At 53.0% G+C, this 22059-nt stretch overlaps 7 protein-coding genes across 7 annotated transcripts; 2 read left to right on the forward strand and 5 right to left on the reverse strand.

Annotated features, from left to right (window-relative positions):
* Positions 1 to 5511: 5511 nt before the first annotated feature.
* J4E84_007913 (uncharacterized protein) lies at positions 5512 to 6126 on the forward strand (the record flags this gene model as incomplete). Its single annotated transcript, XM_049390491.1, has 1 exon — positions 5512 to 6126. One exon carries the CDS (start codon positions 5512 to 5514, stop codon positions 6124 to 6126), a length of 615 nt encoding a protein of 204 aa, XP_049241951.1.
* Positions 6127 to 6704: 578 nt separating this feature from the next.
* Positions 6705 to 7154, reverse strand: J4E84_007914 (uncharacterized protein; the record flags this gene model as incomplete). The annotated part of the gene is made up of 2 exons (XM_049390492.1): positions 6705 to 6932; positions 6990 to 7154. 2 exons carry the CDS (start codon positions 7152 to 7154, stop codon positions 6705 to 6707), a joined length of 393 nt encoding a protein of 130 aa, XP_049241952.1.
* Positions 7155 to 10704: 3550 nt separating this feature from the next.
* On the forward strand, positions 10705 to 11745 carry J4E84_007915 (uncharacterized protein; the record flags this gene model as incomplete). The annotated part of the gene is made up of 1 exon (XM_049390493.1): positions 10705 to 11745. One exon carries the CDS (start codon positions 10705 to 10707, stop codon positions 11743 to 11745), a length of 1041 nt encoding a protein of 346 aa, XP_049241953.1.
* Positions 11746 to 12189: 444 nt separating this feature from the next.
* J4E84_007916 (uncharacterized protein) lies at positions 12190 to 13811 on the reverse strand (the record flags this gene model as incomplete). The annotated part of the gene is made up of 4 exons (XM_049390494.1): positions 12190 to 12885; positions 12934 to 13221; positions 13274 to 13587; positions 13643 to 13811. The coding sequence occupies 4 exons, from the start codon at positions 13809 to 13811 to the stop codon at positions 12190 to 12192; spliced, it is 1467 nt and encodes a 488-aa protein (XP_049241954.1).
* Positions 13812 to 15029: 1218 nt separating this feature from the next.
* Positions 15030 to 15920, reverse strand: J4E84_007917 (uncharacterized protein; the record flags this gene model as incomplete). The annotated part of the gene is made up of 2 exons (XM_049390495.1): positions 15030 to 15624; positions 15676 to 15920. The coding sequence occupies 2 exons, from the start codon at positions 15918 to 15920 to the stop codon at positions 15030 to 15032; spliced, it is 840 nt and encodes a 279-aa protein (XP_049241955.1).
* A 3194-nt stretch (positions 15921 to 19114) lies between these two features.
* On the reverse strand, positions 19115 to 20539 carry J4E84_007918 (uncharacterized protein; the record flags this gene model as incomplete). The annotated part of the gene is made up of 3 exons (XM_049390496.1): positions 19115 to 19528; positions 19581 to 20163; positions 20211 to 20539. 3 exons carry the CDS (start codon positions 20537 to 20539, stop codon positions 19115 to 19117), a joined length of 1326 nt encoding a protein of 441 aa, XP_049241956.1.
* A 558-nt stretch (positions 20540 to 21097) lies between these two features.
* On the reverse strand, positions 21098 to 21977 carry J4E84_007919 (uncharacterized protein; the record flags this gene model as incomplete). Its single annotated transcript, XM_049390497.1, has 3 exons — positions 21098 to 21393; positions 21446 to 21628; positions 21848 to 21977. The coding sequence occupies 3 exons, from the start codon at positions 21975 to 21977 to the stop codon at positions 21098 to 21100; spliced, it is 609 nt and encodes a 202-aa protein (XP_049241957.1).
* Between the last annotated feature and the right edge of the window lie 82 nt (positions 21978 to 22059).

Below are 22059 nucleotides of genomic sequence, written 5' to 3' on the forward strand. Positions count from 1 at the left end.
GGGCCTTTCCATCTTTTAGCCGACAGTGATAGCTCCCTTGGATCACGTCTGTGGTTATACTGTCCCTCGACATGACACTGCTTCTCGTATGTTTTCTTAGCTTTTTCGATACTTATTCCCCCGCCTTTTGGTCCTTCATGTAGGAAGTAGTAATTAACATTCTAATATCACCCCGGTGGTCATAAATGCTGTTTGTCATTTGTGGTTTTCTTGTTTGTGATTGAGTACCGGACATGACTTTGCTCCTTCCTTTCGTGACTGCAAATTCTAAGCATGAGGAGCGCGCCTCCCACACAAACATCCACTCCACTTGTGCATGTTGGGGGCCTCTAATCCATCGACGATCCCATCTCTTCTCGTCTCCTCAACACAACGCCTACACTTGCTTTGTTTGTGCGCCTTCATGTACACTTACGACACCACAACTGTCGACTTACGCCACATCGCAACGTTTTGTATACACAAAATACGCTAGATTAGCTTGCTGTTTCTTCACCGATCAGTCTCGCGAATGCCGTCCACCCTGGCCCGGCAGATTCACACCGCACGTTCAAATTTCGTTATTCTGAAGCGAGCAAGCGAGTGGTATACATGGCCCGCGCCGCGAGAAGCGCATTATATCGCTGGTGGCAGTGGCGAAGAACATGGAGGGGGTCTCATAGGTACCGCAGTAGCCCCATATGTCCAATGGGCACGCACACTCGATACACGATTCCATTCATACAGAGTTTCTACTGCGCCCTAGATACCTGCTCCGCATCCTGCTTCTCTCTCCAGCACTACAGTACAATTCGTAGCCGCTACACTATTGCTCATCACACTTTACTTGCGTCCAATGGTCCAGTCCGATTAATCATCACAGTCACAAGAACGAAGCCGGCCCAGCAACCATCACTCATTCATCTAATAAATGACAGTGGAAGAGACAAGAGTGATGGTGATGAGGACACGGTGACGTTTCAGGAATCATCCAGAGCTTTGGTTGCGAAGATCGCCGTGTTGCTGCTCGATCTCAGTGAACGCTGGGCTGCGAGAGCAAAGCCATTCACTTTACGCTCAGGCTCGGCGATTTCAGCGACTCATCAAGAGCCAATGACGAGAAAATCTGCAGCTCTCGCATACATCATACCCTCCATACTGATTAGGCCTGCGCGAATTGCAATGAGGCCTTACGGATCTGGCATCTTAACGTGGGCCATGATAGGTCCTCTCGTATGCTGGCTGTCGAAACTTTCACGCTGGGGTTAACTGCGGACACACCTCAACGTACTGCGAGTATATCCTGCAGTGCGAATATACCTCGCCTCCGCGGTTGCCGACAGACTTCTCCCGGAGAAGACCGCAAGAAGCAACTACTGCAGTCAGCTCTAGGCCTTTACCCCAGGTCTTTCGTCCACCAAGCGATCTTCCCGCACCGGTCAAATACTGCACGTCATGGTAGCGGGTCGTTTCGACCCAAATCATCCTGTCTGATCGGTCTACTCTGCAAGTGCCGATGCGGCTTGCTCTCATGCTTTTCCCGTCGGCTTCTAGTCCTGCAGAACTACTCACCGGCCACATCGCGCGCAAGAGGACATCAGGCATCATTCTCATGGAAGGGTCTGCCAGCGGATAAGACGACCATGACAAAGACATGATGTTGATGACCATAACAATGGGTATTGATACAACTCACTGCAGTAGTCTTAATACTGCCGCACACTAATCAATCAAGAGTCGCCCGTGCTCGTCGGAACGACACCCTATCTACTGAGATTCATGGCTTTTACATTTGAAGGTGGGGATAAATCAGGGGTTAGCCTGCCGTCCATTAGCGTTATACTGGCTTTATCCCTGGTGCTTCGCGGATTGACAAAACCACGGCACAGCGGCAAAGCGAACGCGAAAGTACGCACGCATCGGACCTTCGACATTGATTAAGGCAAGCTTCGGGGTCATACTCGTCCAGCCATCTCCTGCCAGTTTAAACATGTCGATCCTGATCACGTCAACGGCCTAAACTTGGCCGAACGTACGTCTTCAGATCCCAAGATGCTCCAGGCACTGGCGTACTCCCCACACGGTGGGTATATCGGCCCGCTTCTCGCCAGATTCATCTGGTCTGGCCTCTCATGCTTCCTTTGCGTATCGGACCACGATACCTTCACGATTGATGATCTTTGACAAATCCCTCAGCCAGACATGAACAACCCGGATTCAGACCCTTTCCGTGTCGGTCCGCTTGCACATCTTCGTATGCGACATCGGCATACCGAACGTCGCCGACTCTGCGCGCCATGTTCTATGCGTCTCTTCACCGTTCAGATCCCAGGATGGTCAGGATGTCAGACTCGTGGCTCGATGACATTGGCCTCATTGAACGGAGTACGCCCGGCCGGTACTCTATCTCGTGTGGGTCCAGGAGCAAAGCCGAAGCGCAACTATCCGTCCACGTCTCGGTGCCAGTGATCAATACAGATGGGTGCAGCCGATGCGAATATGGCTAACCGTCGCTGCATCATGCCGGAGATCGCCCCGATATGGATTCCTTCGTTCGTTTTCGCAGAAGATGGTATCATTGAGGCGAGGTGAAAGCGTGCAGATGCGTGAGACACGCAGACGTCCTGGTCTATTATGCAATGCCGTCCCAGGAACATATCCTGCATGTGGTCCTGGATCGAATAAACGCCACAGCCAAGTGGCGGCAACGGCGGCGGGGAACCTTCACACGTACCAAGTGCCAACACAAAGTCGACGCGTTATCTCCTCCTCGTACACGCGGAATACAGCGCAAAGAATGTGTTCTCGACCGGCATACATAACCGACAGCTTTGTGTATGAAACGTATGAACCGAAGTTCGTCGATCGGTAGAGCGTTTGGTTCTCTGGCTTGCGTGCATGGCGCACGGCGCACGCCCCTAACCCCACCTTTTCCCAACGGTTCCACTTTTTGACCAGATCCGGCTGGAGATGTACAACCATTATCATCATAACCGCGCAGTGCGCGGCTGTCGTTATTGTGTTCGGATGTCGACGCAATGACTCAAAATATTCTTTGGGACCGAGGCGGCGATTTGCCGGTTCAGCTGGCTACTAACGACCCACTGCCTATCAGCTGCCGCGAAAGCTGCGAACTCTATCGTCCCTCGCGACACGCCTTCCCGGCTGTGCTACTCAGGAGAGCAGCATGTGCACTCCTTTTGTGCCGCGTCTGCAACAGCGTTGAGCGTGTAGTAGCTGGCTAGTTGACCTTACATGTCGGCCACCACTTGTTCATCATCAGCTACTGCAGACTGCTGCGAGGCGCCAGGAACCGAGGACTAGACACACGCTCGGATGGGGAAAGCAGAGCCTCCTACTAGCTGAATCCAGTTGTACTGTATACAGGATCGAATCATAAATCCGGTTGACGCCATCTTATGCAGGCGGGGTCCCACCGGCGTGGTTCGGGAATGCCAGGTGATGCAGGTCTCAACACAGCCGCCAACCGCACGTCAGCTACCCACCTTCAGAGTTTTCAGGAACGTCCGTCAGTGTGCAGGAATGCACAGTAGCCGGGCACGCGCTCGCCGAGCTCACCGGAGGATCGAAGTCACCTCATCAAAACGAAGATTGACGGACTGTCCTTGAGGCCAGTCAGGATTGATGTTCGCGTGAGCCGCTTGGAGCGCGGCGGTAGTCTACGCACGACCACATCCGGAAATACATCTACAAGGTTATTCATTGGATGCAGATTAACTTTACCCTCTTCGATGTGCATTACTCCGTAGTCTACAGAACTGTCCCGGCTGTGAGCGATTGGGTTTACCAAGTGGCCACCAGGTGTTCTTTCTTCGTCGCTCAATGCAGGGACCCAGCATCCGACCGAGCCTTGTATGCATGCAATACCGGGGGTTTCGTCACCCACCCCCTTCAACGTCTGCATCGAGATGGAGTGGGACCCATTTCCTCATATGAGGATAGATGCGTTCAGCGAAAAGTCTAGACTCGCCAATCGGATTGCAGATCGGCTGGGGAAGGAAAAGTATCCCTGTGTACGCTAGCTCAGCCACTCACCTCTTACCGAGTCTGAACGGAGTCGCTCTTCAGCGCCGGGAGCAGGGGCATGACTTCCCCGAAAGCTGAAATCTCACTAGCTGCCTAGTCTAAATCGTTCTATCCAAGGCCATTGTGCACTGGTATGACCAGCCGACTTATTCTTGCACGCGACTGCGGCGGTAGAGCTAGTAAAATGGGACCCTCTGACAGTTCCGTCATCACGCACAACATGTTGCCTGGTGTGAGCGGGTACCACTTTCGCCTTCACCTGGGTGCCGGTGCTGGCGTAACCGACTGCTCTGTCATTAGTTGGAAACTTTCTTTTGTACAACCCTCCCGCTTCCTCATCCTACCATTGGTGAAGTCGTTTAGCTACTTCTTCCTCCTTTACTCGAACCAGGTACCAGAGCGATAGTACATACTACACCTGGTGCGACGTGAAACGCCACCAGATCACGTAAACTCACATCTCTACACTTCCTTTTAGTTGGCTTCTTAATCGTACATCTTGTCTCACCTGGGCCTCTCTTTTCACCATCTTCCATCTTCCCACGCACTGAGCTTTACACCTCTTCACCACTTCTTATCATCCAAGACGTAGTGAGAGTACTCTTCCAAAGCCATGGACAGACCGCAAGTTTCGATACCACCCGTGAGTAGTACCGTCAATATCGCATACTGCTACAACATACTGACCCCAAACGCTAGGCTGCGAATATCCTTGGTGTAGGTTTCTCTGCTCCACCCACGTTTTTGACTTGAGTCATGATACTGACATACGATCTGGTTCTCTAGACCCTCGGCACTGGTGAGTACCTCCGAACGTTTGGTGGCTAAGGACTATGCTAACTTGAGTAAAGTGTATGCAACCCCACGTCAAGCCCTTGACCCCACGAAGCAAATGCTAACAAAGGTCCGAATGCAGCTGCTGGTGTATACAAATCATCCCACAGTAAGTGTCACCCGCATCAACATCGCACACGACAGTTCGCTGACTTTACCGAAGAATATGGACCAACTGGCGGCGGAAGAGCACCGAAGGCCTTCCCGGTACCATGCTGATACTCTGGTCAATCTGTGCGACACCCCACATGAACGAGCCTGGTCGACTCAGCTAACCACAGGATGCAGGCGGCGTACCGTTTGGTGTATACGCGATTGTTCAGGTATGCTAACACCCACCGCGCACTCCGTCCTACCTTTTATTTACGTGTGATTAGAACTTCAACTTCGCCCTCCAATTCCAACCTCAAGCTTTCGCCAGTCTCACCCTCATCGCATGGGGCCAAACACTCTACTACCACAACAAATGGCGGGTCTGGACAGCTACTCTCGCGACCATCGCTCTTGCAGCTAGCTTCGGTATTATGGAACTCATCCTCATTCTTACACTGCGCGTAAGTCAAGCCCGCAGATCTCCATTTAGTCGAGAGTGACTGACAGTGTACCGTACAGGGACCATATAGCCGCGGTGTCGAATGGCCCATGATGCTAATGGCAATCTCCGCCTCCGTAATCCAAGTCATCGGCCTAATCCCGCCTTACTTCGAGCTCGCCAAGCGCAACGGCCGCGTCATTGGCATCGACTTCTGGTTCCTCACCATCGACTACCTCGGCGCCTTCTTCTCCCTCATGGCCGTCGTCGCGCAGCAATGGTTCGATGCTCTCGGTGCCAGTCTATACATCGCCTGCATGGTCCTCGAGACGGGCATCTTTGCAAGCCAAGCGGTCTGGCTATGGCGTGTCAGACATGTGCGCAAGGAAGCTAAGAAGGCGGGCAAGACGTACGACGAATACGTTGCTGAGAACAGCGGCAAGAAGTTGCCGAGGTGTGGGAGTGAGGAGACGTTTGTTGATGTTGAGACGGGGTGTGAGAAGAAGACGACCATTGGAGGTGGAGAGTATGATGCTGGTACAGCTGAGAAGGCGACCGGGAAACCATCCACAACCCAAGAGGAACGCATTGATGCCACCGAGGCGACTGCGACTCCCGCATCGACATCGACAACCACATTGACGCCCATATTCACCTCGATGACAACAGCGCCATCACCCGACACACTTCAGGCTCCCCCTGCTGCCGTCCTGAAGAACGATACGTCCGGTTGAACACGTCTTTCCATGTCTTCCTTTTCCTTCGGATAACTTGCACGGCGTTGCACCTACCTCTTCCGATTTCTTCCGGCTTCTTCATGTCCTGTACGATACCTCACGATGGCGATCACGGCGTACCATCTTTCCTTTCCTTTTCTCCTCAATCTGGCGACGACGATTAAAAGCTCTTCCTGCTCCTCCTCTGGTAGGAGGTCAAAAGCTCGTTTCCTTACAAAAAGTTGAAAACAACTTGGGTGGTTATCTGCTATTGTTTATGGTGTTATCGGGTGATGGGGATGGGTCAAACTGCTGACCAGTGTGCGTTGGCATGGCATGGCACGGGTTGTACGAGTAGGAGTCCAAAACTAATAATATGGTGGCTCTCACATTGCAGATCTTGGTTGAGATACGATGAAGCCGAGACTCCCAATCGACACGTGATCTGACAATGCGCGAAAGTCATACGGCCTAGTGAGGTGTCTTTGCTGGTACGGTATTGGAGTGCCTGTTTATCTGACTACAGTTTGCTACTCTCTCTAATCCATTTCCTCCTCCCATCAAACGACAGCAAGGGCGATGATCAACTACATTCGCTACTCATCATCCATTTGCGCCTTGCCTCGCTGTTCCTTATTCTCAGGACCAGGTCGCTTGGTCGACACCGTACCTTTGAGCTTCGCAGTCTCAGCCACACCCTCACCCTTCTTACTCATCTCGCCCTGCTTGGAAATCTGGGAGCTGTGGTGGGTGTCACCATTGGACAAACCCTCTTGCTTTCCAGACATGTAGTTGAAGCTCCTGGGTTTTCCGCGGGGATCGGCCTGTGGTGTTACTTAGCAATCAAGAAGTGGGAAAAAAAGGTTACATCCTGTACGAACCGGATCGGCTACATGTGAAGGTGCTGCCCCGTGACCCATAGCTTTCGGACCCAACTCTTCATTTGGGTCCGGCCTGCCAGCACCAGGTGCGCTGGGATCGCCTTTCATAGTGATCTTGTGGCTGCGCATGTTTTCCTCGTTCTCGCCGGCCATCTTGCCTGGCATGGTTGGATGCGGTTGAAGGTTGGCCGCAAGATTCTGCTTTGACGAGGGACGCAGATCTGAATTTATAGCGAAATAAAGACCGCCGGTGAAGGCCATGGCTACACCTGCGAACTTACTAGAGGATACACGTTATCTGGAGCTCCGGAGGATTGTTACGACGACGTTGAACCTACAATGTGAAATCGCTATTCTGCACCTTGGGAATGATGGGCTCGCTGGCATACTGCCTGCTCTGCGCGCCATTCCGCAGTGGAATCGGCCTAGCGCTACGAGAACATTTCGAGCCCTGTATAGTAGTGCCTGTAGCAGAGGCGACTCGCGGCTTTGTAAAGCGAAGTAGCGGCATATTGAATCACATAGATGTAGATGCTAAGTGTAATTGAGTGTGGAGGAATGATTGGTAGTTTGTTTCCATCCTCCATGATATTTAGACATTTGGTGCTAGGCCAACATCAGGTTCCAAGGTTATCGTCAATGCGCGCGAGATGATGCGTCATCGATTCAGCGGAGCCATCTCCGGGGGTTGAGCGTCGACAGAAGGGGATGGAAAAAGCAGTACGTGCGCTGTGGACTGCATGAGAAACGCGTTTCATCAGAGTTGCATGGTAGAATGACGTCTTTGCGGGGTGCGGGCGCGTGTCTGGGGATTTGGACACTGCGGTTGCGGCTAGCGTGGTGAAAACGTCATGGTTCGTTTGCGATGACCCGTCAGCGACGGGCTGATTACAACTACTACAGTTACATGCTATGTCCATACGCAACGGCTATCCCAGCTGTCAGATATCACACGTTCGAGTGACATGTGCCGAGTGATGGTAAGGTGTCCAATGAGCGATCTAGGCAGTGAATGTCATAAGCGAGCTAAGCAGTCCTTCCACGCGACGCGTACGAACATCCTTCAACGACGACAACAAACTATGCACTCGCCTTAAACGTCTCAATATGACGACAGGCCTTTTTATGGCTGCGTAGTCAATCCAGGCGGATCTAGAACCACCGCGATAGCAGCTCGTTTGTACGACGCTCAACACACAACCTCACGCCGACAACACGACCACGGTTCTCGTCCACGGCGCGCGATAATCCCCCAGCACTTGCGACATGCTAGCGATTGAAGAGAGAAAGGCGTCTCTCCCGAGTGCGTGACAAACGTAGACCTCTTTTCGGCTTCTCCAGTTCGCATTATAAGTCGATAGAAAAGTCCCTCCAGTCGAACATCCCTGTCGCTTTCGGGCACAGTAAAACTTGCGGAAAGTGACACTTTCACAACACAGCACACCCCTCACAACTAGAATATTTAAGCGTCAACCTATTAGCACGATCCCAAACGAATCCGACTTTCTACTTCAAGAGCCATGCAGTACAGCAGCACACATCTCCTGGACGAGTCTGGACTGCTCTTGTCGACTGAGGTCGGATGCGCGACTGGATGACTTCTGTGGAGTAAATATATCAGAATGTACATATTCCATGGGCGATAGGTAAACATACGGACTCGCGATAGTGCCGTAGTCCTATGCATCTGCATGGCAGTGCACTGGTGTCCAGACACTAGATCGCTTGTGGACAGCTTAGCATAGGGACCAATCTATCATGATAACAACAGCAACACCGCCCAGGCACTGCCAACAACCACATACTCTCGATCGAGAAAAGCAAGCCTCTCTGATTCAAACTACTATCCAACTTCGTCCGCTCAGCATGGGTTCTTACAGAACCCGACCCACGATTGTGCCCAAAGGCCCGTGGACCACGTCCTTGAATTGGGATCTATGCGCGATACTCCACGGCGAATACGTGTACCATTACGACACTACGTCCGTCTAGGAGAAATAATGATGCGTTTCCCGCTCGACAATTTCACATGCTTTCTACGCCTGCCGTTAGAGCTTCAGCACCATATACTATCGTTTTGCGACAACGCAACCCTCTTTTAGCTTACGGTGCGTCATCTGCCACGCGCAAAGAAGCAGCCAGACTCTTCTGGTCTGATCCTGCCGTGGAGTATCGCATACAGGGCTCTTGGTTACTCTCCGGCGGATATACGGGCCTCACACATGCCGCCCTCGAGGCTCACAAGTACATCCAATACATTCTCATCGGGCTGAGGGATTCACATACCACCCTTTATAGTGACTACGTAGATCTTGTACTGCGGCAAATTAAGTTTCTAAATGAGGAAGAAGCGAGATCCTATGCAGGACACCAGATAGCTGCGTTCTGGCGGGTACTGCGCACGTGGTTTACCTGTGCTGTGAGCGTTGTGCTACATACCAACTGTGTTCTCGAACCTGGGACAGAGCCTTCCGAAGCACTGACTCGACTGGCAAAAGGATGCCCAGTGGCACCCATGTACGCGTGTCGAACTTTCATGTTGACTACGATGATCGCAAGCGTCACAGGTCGAGAAAGCTCTGGCAGGCGACTATGTCTATTGATAAGTTAGTAGCTTGGGAGTTGGTCGAGCCCGCGGAAATACCGCGACTCGTATTCTCACCAATTCAGGAACGATCGGGACCCGTGGGCAAATGGTGGCGTTGGCTTCACGACGAGATCGAGCCTTACGAATATATGATTGATGCCCGGAAGCTACTATCGATACAGGCCAGAGAAGCCTACTATCTGCATACTGTGAAATCGCCATGTGTATGCCCTGTGACCAATTGTGGTCTTCGATTCGAGCAACCAGGCCAATGAACCTTGCACTATGTATCAATCGACGATGAACTACATGACTTGAGGGAAGTACCTCCGCCTACATGCGAGAAGCTTCAGAGAGCGTTTACAGAACATGATGCGCGGCTAGAGCGTATGAAGCAGAGACACAAAGAGAGAATAGTCGAAATGCGCACCGAGTGGGGTGAAGAGGGAAGTGAACAGCACACGCACGTTACACAGCAATTTCTACCGCAGTTACGCGATGACCCAATATGCGCGATTAGGGAGAAACCAGAGAAGAGTAATTTTTGGCATCAGTTTCAGACCATAATGAACTGGAAAGGGGAGACCGGATGATGGTTATAATAAGCCTGCAGACTTATCTGTCTACCGAACAAACGCGCGAGCAAACAACACGGGAACACATCTTTCGGCTTCTGGCGCACCTTTTGGCTTCTCTCAAGATAGAGCCGACAAGATATGTTGACAGTACGTTCAAAGAGGGCGTAGATTACGAATCATGCTCGACTACGCCGCGTAGGTACCATGTTCACTCTTCCTGCTCTAGACCTCGGCACATAGCTAGTGTGAGTGGGATGGTGGGGCTGATGTTTACACATCACACACGTTGTTCCCAAACAAAAGACTACCAACCAAAAGTCCAACCGAACACGTGTTGTGAAGGCTCCCCCTTGCATTAGTAGCTGTGCCGTTGACATGTGGCACTTCATATCCTTGAACTGAAACCGTTCACACCACCAGCTATTCACACCGAGTAATCCGTCTACATCTATACCACTCCCACAAAGCCCAACTTAGGGAACAGCATTATACTATCAACGAGTCAATTACAAAAAGTCGACTACACATCCACAATCGCATCCACATCACCATGACATCCGCGGAAAACCCCACGCTCCCCTCCCCACCCTTCTACACGCACATCCCCAACATCAACAACCTTCGCCTAGCCACCCACTCCCTCACCACCACATCCGGCACCACCCTCCGCCCAGGCATCCTCTTTCGCAGCGCCGAAGTGGCCAAATTAGACACCGCCGGCTGGACCGCCGTTCGCGATATTGGCGTAGGCCACGTCTTCGACCTCCGCAGCAAGCCCGAAGTAGAAAAAGGCTGGGCCGGCATCGTCGGCGACGATGGCAGCGGCAAGCAAGACTTTAGGCCGGGCTGGATCCAAGCCATGGAAGAAGCAGGTGTGAGACGCACGTGGACACCCGTGTTCTCGGATGAAGATTACAGTCCCGAGAGGTTAGCGGAGCGGTACGCGAACTACATGGACGAGGACGTCAAAGGGTTTGTCGAGGCTTATGCTAGTATTCTAACAGATGGAGGAAAGGCGTATAGTACCATCTTCCGGTATCTGGCCAGTCTGTCTCTGCCACCAGCAGATAGTAGTAGTACCATAAACGGCCCAGCAGAAGGCGAGAAACTCGGTGCACTCATCCACTGCACAGCGGGTAAAGACCGAACGGGCATCTTCTTCGGCGTCCTCTTCGACTTCCTCGGTGTGCCGCGCGCGCAAATCGCAGACGAGTACCAACTCACCGAACTGGGCCTCCGCCCCCTCCGAGACGAGATTGTCGCGCGCTTGTTGACGAGTCCTGGGTTTAGGAAGTATATGCTTGCGCAATCGACGGGACGGGCGTTGTCGAAGGAGGAAATGGCACAGATCATTCAAGGAAGGAATAGCGAGGGTTCTGATACGTCGGAGTTCCCGCCTGAGATCCTGGAGAAGGGTAGGCAGGCTGCGTTGCGTATGGTGGGGTCGAGGAAGGAGAGCATGTTGGCGAGTTTGGATATGTTGGATGAGCGGTTTGGCGGCGCGAAACGGTATATGAGGGAGTACTGTGGGCTTGGTGATGAGGAGTTGGCGGGCTTGAGGAGGAATCTGGTGGTTGAGAAGGCGGAGTGACTAGGTGGGGGCAGGGAGGTCCCGAAGAGTCGTTGGAGGGGAAGGCTGTAGTTGTGATCTAGCTACTCAATAGTGGGACCGTGTAGTCTGTGGTCCGAGAAGAGATGTATGAGAAAGAGTCATTCATGCAAGTACGCTCCTGCATCTTCATTTGAAGAAAGCGGCCGCGAAAGAGCACATATACTCTATAGCATGAGTTCAAGAAAACAATCTAACTTCGATTTCTGGGGGTATACATATGATCATCAACCAAAAGACGGGACCACTAATCTCACCAAGCCAAATGGTGGTATATTCCCTCGAAAAACCTATACACCCTTTCCAAAAACTTTGGAAGAAATGAAACCAGGACTATATAGTCTATGACGCCGCAGACGCCCGCGAGACTTTTCGTAACGCACTCCGAAATATCAAGAACTGTGTGGCCACGGCCAGCCACAAAGCCTACGAAGGCTTATCACAACCAATGCGACCGAGCAGCTCCTTGCGATCGCCATGACCGGGAATACTAATCCCACTTGCGCGCGAGCTTTCCCTCTTTGCTTGTCGGCGCTGGCTGGCGCCGTTGAGACGCGCAAAGGTGAGGGCATCGACGCCGACTTCCTCCTCCTTTGGCGTCATGGAGCTCATTCCGCTCTCGCCGCAGGTAGTCGCCATGTTGAAGATGGTCTTGGTGTGTTCCTGCTCGACCTCCTCGTCCTCGCCCTCGTCATCGGAGCGCAGATCCTCCGCTGCGTTGCCCATGAGCACTTTGTAGACGATCTTCGCAATGGTGGCGAACCAGATGCAGCAGAAGACTTGGAGGGTGAGGAGGAGCGCGAGGAAGTAGTATCGGAGTTGCGGGTTCCAGCAAATGGGTCCATTGCGGTCGTTGTACGCCTTGAGTAGGTTGCCCCAGTGGTTGTTACCCCCGTATGCTTCGAATTGCGATGTGTTGGATGCGGGGACGAACGAGGTGTACTTCGAGGTGGAGTCGGCGAGGTAGCAACCGGGTGCCATGTCGACGGGGGCGTATGCGTAGATGGACCAGCAGACCATCATGTAGAGAACGTGACGGGTAACGACCCAGGCGATGACGAAGAGACCGAAGGCGTAGTCGCAGGCATTCGAGTAGCCCATGTACTTGAGGAGTTTTGCGGTCTGTGATTGTCAGTTCTCGTGCCCCACTTGTGATTTCGGACTGCTTACCGGCAGGATGATGTCGACAAAGTCCATGATGGTCAGAATGACGATTCCGACGCGCATGTGGAAGTAGCCGTAGGACAAGCACATCAGCGCGGTGGTGAAGATGTGGTGGGTGAACATCTGCGCATAATCCTTGCGCTTCTCCTCAATGTTGACAACAAGAAGCTGCTGAACCCAGAAGCCCCATTGGACGAGGTAGTACCACTTGAAAAGGCCGTCAGCCTCACGGAAAGGCCAGCCTTCCCAGATGCCGTGCAAGTCTAGCCAGAACTCGGAGTGGTACATGATGTACTGTAGCCTTGTTAGCACTGCCATTCCATGTTGTCCATATTGTGCGACGTACCATTCCCAAGGACCACGACGCGGTGTAGTAGACAATCAACCAGGCCTGCTCCTTGAACCTGTCCAGGCCCTTCTTTGTCCTGATGCCACCCAGCCTTGCCAGCGGGTCGAGCAGGTATTCCATGACTGCGACGCGTACACCAGTGAAGATGACGGTCCACAGTAGGACAAAGGGCAGATCGTCGGTGCCACAGCCGTACATGTTGGTGTCGGGGTTGTAGTACGACATGTGGAAGAACTTGTTGGTCCGGCTGCGGGCGCGGGGGAAGAATGTGTGGGTGAGGACGAGGAGGGTGAGCAGGTTGACGGAGATGCCTGTGGGAGTCAGTATTCACATGTTCAGCATCCTTGAGTCTCTGCGAGAGCGTACCAATCTGGTGTTCCAAGATGAGGGTGCACAAAGAGGCCATGAGCCCCTCATCCTCGACCTTCTTTGCCTGCATCTTCCGCCTCTTGGGCGCAGTCGGTAGCTTTTGCGCTTGCATGTCCGCCGTGTGCGTCTTTCCCAGCGCGCCGTTGGCGTTGTGTGTCGTCGCCATGGTGGGTGGTTGCAATATGCCCCAATGTGGGGAGCGAGAGAGTGATGGAGCGACGCTGTCGCGATACCCGCTGTCTCGAGGCGGTCCGATAGAAGAGCCAATGACAGAGGATTGAATTCCAGAGAGTGCTTGCAGCCCGGCGACGGTTTCCGGTGTCGGTTGCCGGCGTGTAGTGCGGCGTGTGGGCTCAATGGGTGTCGTTGGTTGTCGCTCAACAGTCACGTCTTAGCGAACGGATTGGGGTGCGTGTCTCAGCAACCAACAGCCATTGAGCAGCGAAACGGGCGAAAGAATGGGCGCTGACTGTCGTCGATGCGTAGGCGAGGTTTCGGCGGGGGAGAGCACGATGCGCCCGGGCAGAGCAGAGTCGAGGGAGCGGTGTGGTGGTCCCAAGCAAAGATATTCAGGGTTTAGAGATGGATGGGGCAAGCGCGGATCAACAATCTCCTGAGCGGGCCACGCGAATTGCACCTTTGCCTGCGTGCCAGCTGCGAGTCTGGGTGAAGGATGGCACAGGCGTGTCCAATTGCTCTCCCTGTATTTCTGGACAGGTGTCGCGGGAGCTAGCAGTATTCGCTGTAGCAAGACAAGTGTCTGGAGCGCGCTACTTTTTGCCCACTTCAAAAATGGGGCCTCGCCTAGCCCGACTGCAGCATGCGCCTAAGGGTGTAACGCGAACAAATACAGGCAGTGTTGCATTGAGCGAAAGGAGGTGGCAAGCCTATATGAAAGCTCGGTCTCGTTTCCTTCTGCCCCTAACACGGCCCTGCACCCGTTATCGTCGAGTTCCTGCGAGGGTCGGTTTGCCAAGACATCCGCCGACGAAGCTTGGTGCTCCGAAAATCAAGGGTCCGGGCGTTTCACCCTCCCGACCTATCAACGCGCCCACGCTCCCTGCAGCCCCATAGTGCTACCCCGCCATGGCCTGACCGATATGCATGCATAGCTATTGGATGGGCATGCAATCTCGATAGTCGTAAAGTCCATCATGAGATGAGAAACTCGTCTCACGCATGTGATCACCTAGTCTCTCGTCATTACTTGGATAAGGAAGAGAAGTGCAAAAGTGTTATTATACAACTACAGCTAAGTAACATAGAGTCTGATAATCCAAACCCAGCTCCTTGACCCACACGCTCCCAGCATAGTGATATCAATACCCATAACGCCGTACAATTTCTCCCAAGTGAATCTAAGCTCCTGCTACACTGCCCCCGCCTAGTTGTTGTTCTGCGAGTTGAGGATCCTCAAGATGGCGAGGAACAGGTTGATAATGTCGAGGTAGAGCGAGATGGACGCCGCAATCTCCTCCTCGACGTGGTAGTGGCGCATGATCATCTGTGTGTCCACCAGGATGTAGCCAGAGAAGATGAGCGCGCAAACAACGCCGTATCCTAGCTCCACCGAGCTGCTGTGCGGGAAGAACATGGACATGAAGCCGAACAGCACCACGACCCAGAGCGCACCGAAAAGGTACGGCGCCCAGTGCGTGAAGTCGTACTTGCTCTGGCAGGCGAACAAACTCAGCGCAATGAATATGCCCAGTGTGAAGAAGAGCGCCTGCAGCACAATCCTGGAGTCGGTGAAGGAGACGATGACGGAGATGGAGTATGCTTCCATGGCGGTGAAGCCGGCGAGGAAGAGGAGGTTGGTCGGGTACGACTTGCGCTTCCAGAAGGTGAGGCCGAGGAAGACGAAGGAGCCGATCAGCGACACCCACATGAGCGCCGGCGTTTGTTGGATGAAGTTCTTGTACGATTCCGACATCATCGAGAGGGCGCTGACGGCGGCGGTTGCGAGCAGTTGGACGGTCCTATAGAGAGTCAGTATGCGCGACATTCGCCTTTGAGCTACGAGCACTTACAAGATGGCGTAGACCTTGCGGATAAAGGCCATCCGGATATCCAGCGTCGCCTCTGCCACAACGCCGCCAAACTTGAAGTCATCTGGCAGGTTGTCGTTTTCGCCGCGGGGAACGCCGCTGAGGAGGGCTTCTTGGGGGTCGTTGGCCGCCTGGTAGCTGGGTGGCGCCTGCGAATACGACGGCGCGGGTGCCGCCTCGTCGAGCGAGTCGCGCTGAGGCACGTTTTGGTACTTGGGTGCACCCATCGTGATGGATTTGTCGCAAAGGTCGGGTGTGTGCGATGCGAAAGCGGAGGTTGAAGTGCGCGTGGGTGGAGGTGGAAGGATGAAGGTTAGGTGAGATGCGTTAGGGCTGTGCTGACTTGATGAGGTCACAGCCGCGGAACTTCGTTTCACGTGCCCGCGTCACGATCAACTCGCAACTTCCAGCTTCTTCCACCCCGCCCGATAAACCTCAGACCACCGTTAACGACTCGCACTCGCAATGACGGACCTTAGCGACAATGCGCGTAGCTTTGGGGAGTAAGGCACGCTGGTCCATCGTCTTTCCAGATGTCTATCCGCATCCGCATAGCCTCAGCCGCACCTGGCTCAGCTGCATGTTCCATAACGACTACCAATGAGACGGTCTCAATACGGTCGTGCAACCACACTGGGGGCCATTTCCAAGACCGCCACCACTATTGAGGCGTCACTCGTCGCGGTACAGCAGTTCCATAATACGCATGCTCGCCCCACGCAAGACCCTCGGTCCTGTCGGCCTACTTGTTATTGTCAGATCAATTGAGACTCCGCCCAAGTGCAAATGGATGATGACTCCCGAAAACCTTCGCAGGTACCTCTGCTGCCGCCTTTGACTGTAGGAGATGAGCGTTTCAGCGACACTCTGCCGTCCTCTATGTTGCAGCACCGCGTCCGCACAGAGTCACCTCCGCCACTCGAATCCAGGGAAAGCGAGTCTGTTGAGTCAAAGAATGGTGGCAGGCTATACTTTGAGTACGATTCTACTCGCAATACTATGCGGTCGATGCTGATGGTCTAGCGATGCCGGAATGCACATCATCGGCCCTGCTGGTAACGTCACTTCGAAGCCTAAGTCGCTCCTTTCGCTGCTACGAGGGTTGAAGAAGCTTCCAGGCACTCTCGATACCCGGCTGACGCGATGGATTCGAGGCAGTCGCTTCCATGGGTGGCGGATGGGTGTCTTGCTTGGATGCTGCATGTCGTCCTTCGTCCTCTGCTGCAATATAGCCATGATCGTCGTCGCAGCCGCCAGTAAAACTGGCGACCATGTTGGAGGGATAGCTAACCTGAAGATTGGTGATGAAGCTATCATCTCGCAATGGAATACCGCGTTGCACGTGCTGATTAACGCGCTCAGCACGATGTTACTCGCCGGCTCGAACTACACTATGCAAGTTCTGAGTTCACCAACCAGGCAAGATGTTGATGCCGCGCATGCTCGTGGACAGTGGCTCGACATCGGCGTTCTTAGCCCTCGCAACCTTAGGCTCATACCTCGGAAACGTGCTGCACTTTGGTACACGTTGGCGCTATCTTCTGTACCTCTACATTTATTGTGTGCAACCCTCACCCAAGAAATGATGCATTGACTAACGAACTCCAGTTACAATGCCTCGATCTTCAAAGTCGTCACGTCAAGTGAATATCGAATCTTGACTGTAGACGTCGCGTCAGACGAGTGGAATCGTATCAATTCCACTACTGACGTGGGAAAATCGACCAACGGCACATATTGGAATCTCGGCGGCGGAAAATGGACAACCGTGTACGACAACGAATATATATCGGTACATGGCGATTTGTATCTTGCAATAGACCGGGTAGCCTTTGATACCCTACAAACTGAAATAAACTCCGAAGCGATAAACATCACACCAAGATACCTGGACTACAACGTCACTGGGAACCAATCAACCTTACGGGATCTCACGTCGGAGTCGGCATCATGGATAACATTTCGATCTCAGCCAGAGCCCACGATCCAGTGGATGAGCATTTCAGCTCATGTAGTGCAAGCTGCAGGAGAGAAGAGGAAGAGCCCACCCAGTAGAGTTCAAGTCAGCTTGTACTTCTTGATCATCGTCGCGGTCTTCAATCTACTCAAGCTCAGCGTCATGGCCTATGTCCTCATCACCGACCGTTCGGCGTATCTAGTCACATTGGGAGATGCCGCGGCCTCCTTCCTAGAACATCCCGATCGTCATACTACGGGAATCTGTGCTCTCGGTCGAGAAGAGCTACTGATCACCATGGGCCATCCGTCCAACCGACCCTTCTCTACCCCCGAGGAAAAGATAGACTTGGATTCGCGCGTAAAGGGTGCATGGCTATCAAGGTCACAGGCATACTTCGCTCCGGTCCATCGCTCAGCAAAGGTGCTATATACTTTCTTGTATGTGACTTCCTTTTGCCTTTAAATCGGCACTAATCCGTCAGGTTGCTTTTCGTCGTCCTCACATTGGCATTGGGTCCACTATACACATCAAGTGGCCACTGGGGCTGGGGTATCGGATCAGACGACAATGTACCCTTTGGATCTGATGGGACCACAGCTACCGCTACCTTGTGGAATGCGTGGCTTGCCAATGTGCCACAACTGATACTATCCTTCTTCTACCTTTCGGTCAACATGATCTGTACCGCCATGTCCGGAGCCAACGAATGGAACCATCTAGCAAAGTCCCAAAAGGGATTGAGAGTTACCAAACCTTTTGGCGATCAGCGGAGCACTTACTTTCTGCAACTACCCTACAGATGGAGTCTTCCACTCATCGTCACCAGTGGAACGCTTCATTGGCTGTTGTCGCAAACCTTCTTTCTTGTGCGTGCTGACTTCTACGATCGCTACGGGGTGATGCTCGAAGGCGCCACGAAGTCTGCATGTGGATTCTCTGCACTCAGTCTATACGTGTTGCTATTTGCTGCACTCTCACTACTTGGCGTCGTATTTTTCATCGGAGTCAAGAGAATGGCGGTGAAGGTGCCAACCGCGGGATCCTGCAGCCTCGTCATAAGCGCCGCTTGTCACCCGCCGCCTGGCCAAGTTGACATCCACTTGGCTAGAGTTCAATGGGGTGTTGTTCCGTTCCAGTATGTAGAGGGCTTCCTACACTGTTCGCTCTCATCTACAATTGTGACTGAACCGATGGAGCGGACTGTTTATCGTTGAATATGATTGTATCTTGGTTACCAGGATACAACATCACTTCAAATGCGAGAGAATGGAACACCGGAGATCGAGCCATTACAGAATACTACTGCACGTCAACCGAGGGAAAAACTGAACAGGTCTGCAACATATGTTATTGTGATAACAGCCTACATCAACATGGAAACATGCAAAGTGGGTGAGCTAACGTCGATGTATGCCCCCAGGCCCGTTCGGCCGTTTTCTTGTATGAGAGGTGACTGGGCGCTCAAGTATACCAAGTAGCCTCAGGAATCTCATCCAACAACTCAAACCTCCCCAACTCGCGATTCTTATACGCCACAGGATCATGCAACGTATGTGTTCTAACATCCCTCCAAAACCGATCCAAGCCTACTTTCGCACTCGTCGCTTTCGCTCCTGTGACCTCAAACACCCCAGACGTAACCCGCAGGCTCGTATCCGTTGTAACGACCTTGACACTTGCAACCCATTCCGCCAGCTCACCCCGCTCTCGCGCAGTCAGCTTCCCTCGGGTATCCAGATCGCCTGCATATTTATTGAGGACGGCATCGACTTCTTGGCCTGCGCGGTCTGCAAGGGCAGATGCGGCACGGAGGTGGGCGTGGAAGTTTCCGTAGCGTTCGAGGATGTAGAATTCGTCTGTGGCTTTCTCCTTGTTCTGATTATGCGTTAATGTGGTGTACTGGTTCGGAGGCTGTGGATGTGCTTACGTCGCCACCGAATGGCCATGCCCGAGTTCCCTTCACTGTATATTTCGCTGCATGTTGCTGTGCGCCGAGCGCAATACCAAGATAGAAGTTGCTGAAGACGAGCTGGATGGTGGGGAGCAGCAGCGTCGCGAACGGTATCTGTAGTGCGCGCGGGTCTGGTTCTTTCTTCTCGACGTTCCAACCCAGCGCATCCTCCCAGGGTACGCGCACATTGGAGATCTTCACACTGCCCGACTCCGTCAAGCGGAGACCGATGTTGTTCCAATCATGTCCGAATTGAACACCAGGTTGATCCGTCTTTGCGAAAGCGAAGATGTGGTTCTCGGTGCCTTCGTATACGCCTTCGAGGACGGTGAGATCGGAGACTACACCGCCTGTGTTGAAGAACTTGAAGCCGTTGAAGACGAGGTTGTTGCCGTCGGACTTGATAGATAGGTCGCTGTCGCGGGGATTGACGGCGCCGCCAATGAAGTAGTTGTTCGAGATTATAAGCTTTTGGATGCGGTCGGCTTGTTCGGGTGAGCCAACGATGTTCGCTGTGGTTGACCAGAGGAGGTGGTAGCCGAGTAGCATGCCGATTGACCTAGGACAGTTAGTATACATATGCGTACGGGGAGGGGAAGACCTTACCCGTCTGCTTCGGCGACCTTCCGAATCGCCTTGTAGCCCACGCTCCAAGGCTGACCACCGCCACCATACTGCTTTGGACCAAGGAGCTTCAGTAATCCAGAGTGTTTGAGTAGTGCAACTTCCGCACGTGGAGACTTGTTCTCTTGATCTCGTATGACGGCATCGACGGCGAGAACATCGGCTACATCTTGAGCACGCTGGAGCCAGCCTGCTTCGTCTTCCGGAATAGAAGACCACTTCGTCTCATACTCAGCATAGACAGCCGGGTCTCTGAAGTCGACTTGCTGCGCATTTCCGGACTCGCTGTTAGTACCATTCGTCATGGCCATCGTGTAGATGGATAGAATGATGACATCTCGAGATCTCGATCACGATCTTATATTTAAACCCCGCAGAACATCCCTCGGAATGATGAGAATCACGCAGGGTATTGCGTGCTATTTGTTCATTCTTGAGCCATTCGCATTGGTGCGCATGAACACCTGAGTAGGTTTACGATGGTGATGAGAACGACCGGAGAGACAGGGATATACCGCCGACATGGTGAATGTTGAGTTGTCTGCCGATAGGCAGGTGTAGCTAGGAATAGTCCGATACTGTGGGGGCGTAGATTTCGCAAAGCAGTGTCGGTACAGCATGTGAACGTGAAAGTTGGAGAGTGAGACGCGTCGGCGGACCGCACCTGCATCATCCCATTTGTGCTAACCCAGAACGAGACTAGTCTGCAACCCGTGCGCACGTCCGAACGCGAACCGCGTTCGCCATCTAACCCCTCAATCGCATCATTCCCAACTCCGCACCATCACGGCCCATCACAATGTCCAGCAGACTGCGCACCTCCGAGACACCTTCCGTGAACAGCATGCGAGCCTTCCGTTGCCTGTAGATTATTCCGCCTTTCTCTTCGCGAAGAACCGGGAAGTGTCGCCGAGTGGTAGCTCAACGATGGAGTCTTTGAGCAGCAACGCGAACGTCAGATACCACCCGGTCAATCCAGCCAAGAAACAGAACGCACCGCCGCCTTTCTTGAGAGCGACGGACGAGGTCGGGTGTCCATCTGCCGTGGCAAAATAAGACGCCGACACTAGCAAGAATCCCAGCTCGACACAAAAGAAGATGATGATGTAGACCAGGTTTGTCGGCAACGAGGCCACGAGGAATACCAAGGCGAAGACCGTCCACACTGTTACAAATTTAGTTGCGCTTTCACCACTTGTCGGTCTTGAGTAACTCACTGATCATGAAGAACCCGAGAGCGTTGTTGTATTGCTTCACATCGCCTCCATACGCTGCCTCAATCCCGAAGGCAGGGGTCAAGATCGCACCAAAACCGGCATAGAACAAGCCAAAAGCGCTGAAGACTGTATAGGCAAATCCATTGCCAACGGACAGCTCCCACTGTGCGGTAATTACCAGGCCTAGGATCCAGTCAGTCAAACCATACATACATCGTACATTCCGGTAACTTGCCGAATGCCGCCGCAAAGAAGAAGTTGGCGACGAAGACATTGTTTGTGGTCACTCCTCGCCATTCCATGAGACTGAGCGACAGCGTGGTCAACGTCGTCGCGAAGACCCCGATTGGAAGCGCCGTCTTGACACGTTAGCAATGGGGTATAATGTAGTGGAAGCATCACTAACTCCAGCTCCCAAGGTCTTTGGAGCTGCGATTGGCACGGTTGGAGACTCATGGGTGAGTTGCTTCTCGACGTCGGTCGTGCCAGCGCTGCTTTTGCTGTTCAAGTCGGTCGTTGAGAATTTGGACATGATTGTCTGCGTGCACAAAATGCTTCATGCAAGGTGCCGACTCTGATCCACATCCTTTTGTACTGAATCGTCATGAGCTCCC

This window comes from Alternaria hordeiaustralica (assembly GCF_023758085.1).
Source record: "Alternaria hordeiaustralica strain BMP 2776 chromosome Unknown scaffold_18, whole genome shotgun sequence".
NCBI lineage: Eukaryota > Fungi > Ascomycota > Dothideomycetes > Pleosporales > Pleosporaceae > Alternaria > Alternaria hordeiaustralica.